Below are 2,516 nucleotides of genomic sequence, written 5' to 3' on the forward strand. Positions count from 1 at the left end.
AGGCTATACACTAGTGTTTTTTAATCACGTCTTAGAATCCTCCCAGAGATTGGTACTCTGATGAATGACAGCAAACTAAAGTGAAGGAAGCTTTGGGGGTGATGACCGCTCAGGCACCTCTCTCAGTTTCTGTCTCTCTAAGATGTGTACTCCATCTCAAAGCTTCTTAGCATGCTGCCCACACTACACTGGGCTTCCATCATAGGTGGGGTGATTCTTTTGTTTTCAGAACATTTCAAATTATGGGTCAACTCCAACCAGGTCTTTCACCAGTATGTGTTTGCTCTCTGGTTTTTAAATGGCTGGAAGTCTAGGAAATGTAGTATGTCTTGAATATGGGCACATTTCACTTTAGATCAAGGGCCCTGTTCTACAGGAGAGCTACAGTTTATGATGCATATTTTGCTTGATAGATTTCAGCTTCAGTTTTTCCATACAAAAAGGATTTTACCATTTTATTAGATTAAAAAAAGAAAACAACACAACAAAACCAGAATGAACTAGGAGAAGAAATGGTGAAAAAAAAAAAAAAACAACAAAGATCAGCGAGGACAAAGGGAAGAGGAGGAACTGAGAGCTAGGTCGGCAGAGGAAAGACGTTTCTATGGAGCAAGAATCTATTTAATGACAATTTTCTGACGCAAGGCTCGTGGTCCAGAGCCAGGGAGTGGCTCAGGGGGTAGGGGGCCAGGGCCTAAGGCTGAGGCAGCAGGGGGTAGTCCATGGGCAGTGATGTACTTCTTGTAGGCCTCACGAATGATCTTGAAGGCTTGAGCAGTGGCATAGGGTATGTCTGTAACAGGGTCCCTGTACAATGCTGGATGATGGGTCACTGGGCAGACCTCCCGAACAGGGACCTTTGGGGGTTGCCCTTGGGGAAATCACTCTTCAAATGTTGCATCATCACTAAATGTGATGAAGGTATGTGAGCAGTGAGCAGGAGGGACAGCAGGTCCAGAGCCAGCATGTGCAGTCAGTGCAGAAGCTGTAGGAGCAGGATCAAATCCTTCCATGTCCACATTCTCCTCCTTGGGACCAGGCTTCCCAACAAGTGGCGCTGTCACTGAATGGTAGGTGATTCCTGGCCCAGGGCATTTGCGCTTCTTGTGAACCTGCTTCTTTTTGTCAGCCTCCAGCCTTTCATAGGATTCCAGTGAACGTAAGTTGAGCTCTTCTGTGATCTTGGCCTCCCTGAGCAGCTCTTCCTGGGTTAGTGGTCGCTCACAGTGGGGACCCTTTCTCCCCCGGGACTGTCCTTGCCACTCCTGAACCCGAAGGAATGTTTGTTGAGTGTGCTCAGCTGTAGATTGACGCATAGACTTCCGACTGTCAGAGCCGTCATCCTGCAGCTCCAGTGGCAGCAGTGCCTTCTCCTCTCTGGCCTTCTGAGAGCTACTTGCTGGGGTGCTGACTTTTCGAGGCCTCAAGCTCTTTAGAGGCTTCTTATGGGTTTTGGTGATGACTCTGCGCTTCCTTCTTGGCTCTTCTGCTTCTCCATCACTGGATGGTTCATCTCCGTCATCAATGTCAAAGTCAGAGTCTACCTCATCCTCTGTATCAGACTGGTCTCCCTGATACTCATCATCTCCAGATTCCTCCGTGAAACCCCTGTAAGTCGTCTGGTAGAACTCATCTTCCTCCTCTGCTTCTAGGAGCCCAGAAAGGCAGTTCCCAGCGGTCTTACGAGGGGCCCGGCCTCCAGACAAACTCATACCACCTACAGAGACTGTGCGGCCGCCCACAACCCCTTGCCCAGTTCGCGTTCTTGGAAATCGGAGCTCCCAGCTTCAGTTTTGAGATATTAGCCATGAACAAAGAACATAGCCTGAGTTCTCAGGAGGGTCTTCCAAAACACCAAACAAAGCAGAGTCACCACTCACTGAATCACAGCAGAGCTCTCCTGCTAGGAGTAAAAGAGGGCATGCTTCAGCATGCTGCAGCAATAAAGGATGAAGGGGAGCAACAGGATCCCCAGAGAGGATAATAAGCAGATTGGTAGGTGTGTACTCCAGTCAGTGGTGCTTGCAGAATATAAAATCTGATCGGGAGATGAGAACTAGTCAGCGGGAATATTTTATAAAGTGTTGCAGTGACAGCCTTTGTCCTAAGACAAAGGTATAATATGCCTTGCCACTGAGTTGGGGTAATACTATAGGTAGCATTGACATTTTCACAATTTTCAAAAATTGAATTGACATTCCATAGCTTTATCAGATCCCTTATGCACAGACACAGATGCAGCTCTTTCTAGTTGGGTGTGTTGGAACACACTTGTGATCTCGGTTCACATGAGGCTGAGGCAGGAGAGTGTTAAGTTTGAGGGCAGTCAGAGATATATAGGGGAACACTGTCTCCAACAACAACAACAACCAAGCAAGTAAACTGATGACAAACAGAAAAAAAGAGATCTAAGGGTAGAGGCTAGCTGAATTTCTCTATAGATTAAGCCAGTTCAGGCCTTGGCACCTGAAAACTTGCCAGTTCCCAAGGAGGCGCTAATACTGTAGAAGTGCTGG

The 2,516-nt window shown here is 47.4% G+C and overlaps 1 protein-coding gene across 1 annotated transcript; it reads right to left on the reverse strand.

The window, feature by feature from the left end:
* Window positions 1–457: 457 nt before the first annotated feature.
* On the reverse strand, window positions 458–1,727 carry LOC100772545 (vacuolar protein sorting-associated protein 72 homolog). The gene is given in 1 exon segment (XM_035452690.1): window positions 458–1,727. A coding segment is annotated over 1 exon segment (1,095 nt). The 5' UTR covers window positions 1,713–1,727; the 3' UTR covers window positions 458–617.
* Between the last annotated feature and the right edge of the window lie 789 nt (window positions 1,728–2,516).

This window comes from Cricetulus griseus (assembly GCF_003668045.3).
Source record: "Cricetulus griseus strain 17A/GY chromosome 1 unlocalized genomic scaffold, alternate assembly CriGri-PICRH-1.0 chr1_1, whole genome shotgun sequence".
Taxonomy (NCBI): Eukaryota; Metazoa; Chordata; class Mammalia; order Rodentia; family Cricetidae; genus Cricetulus; species Cricetulus griseus.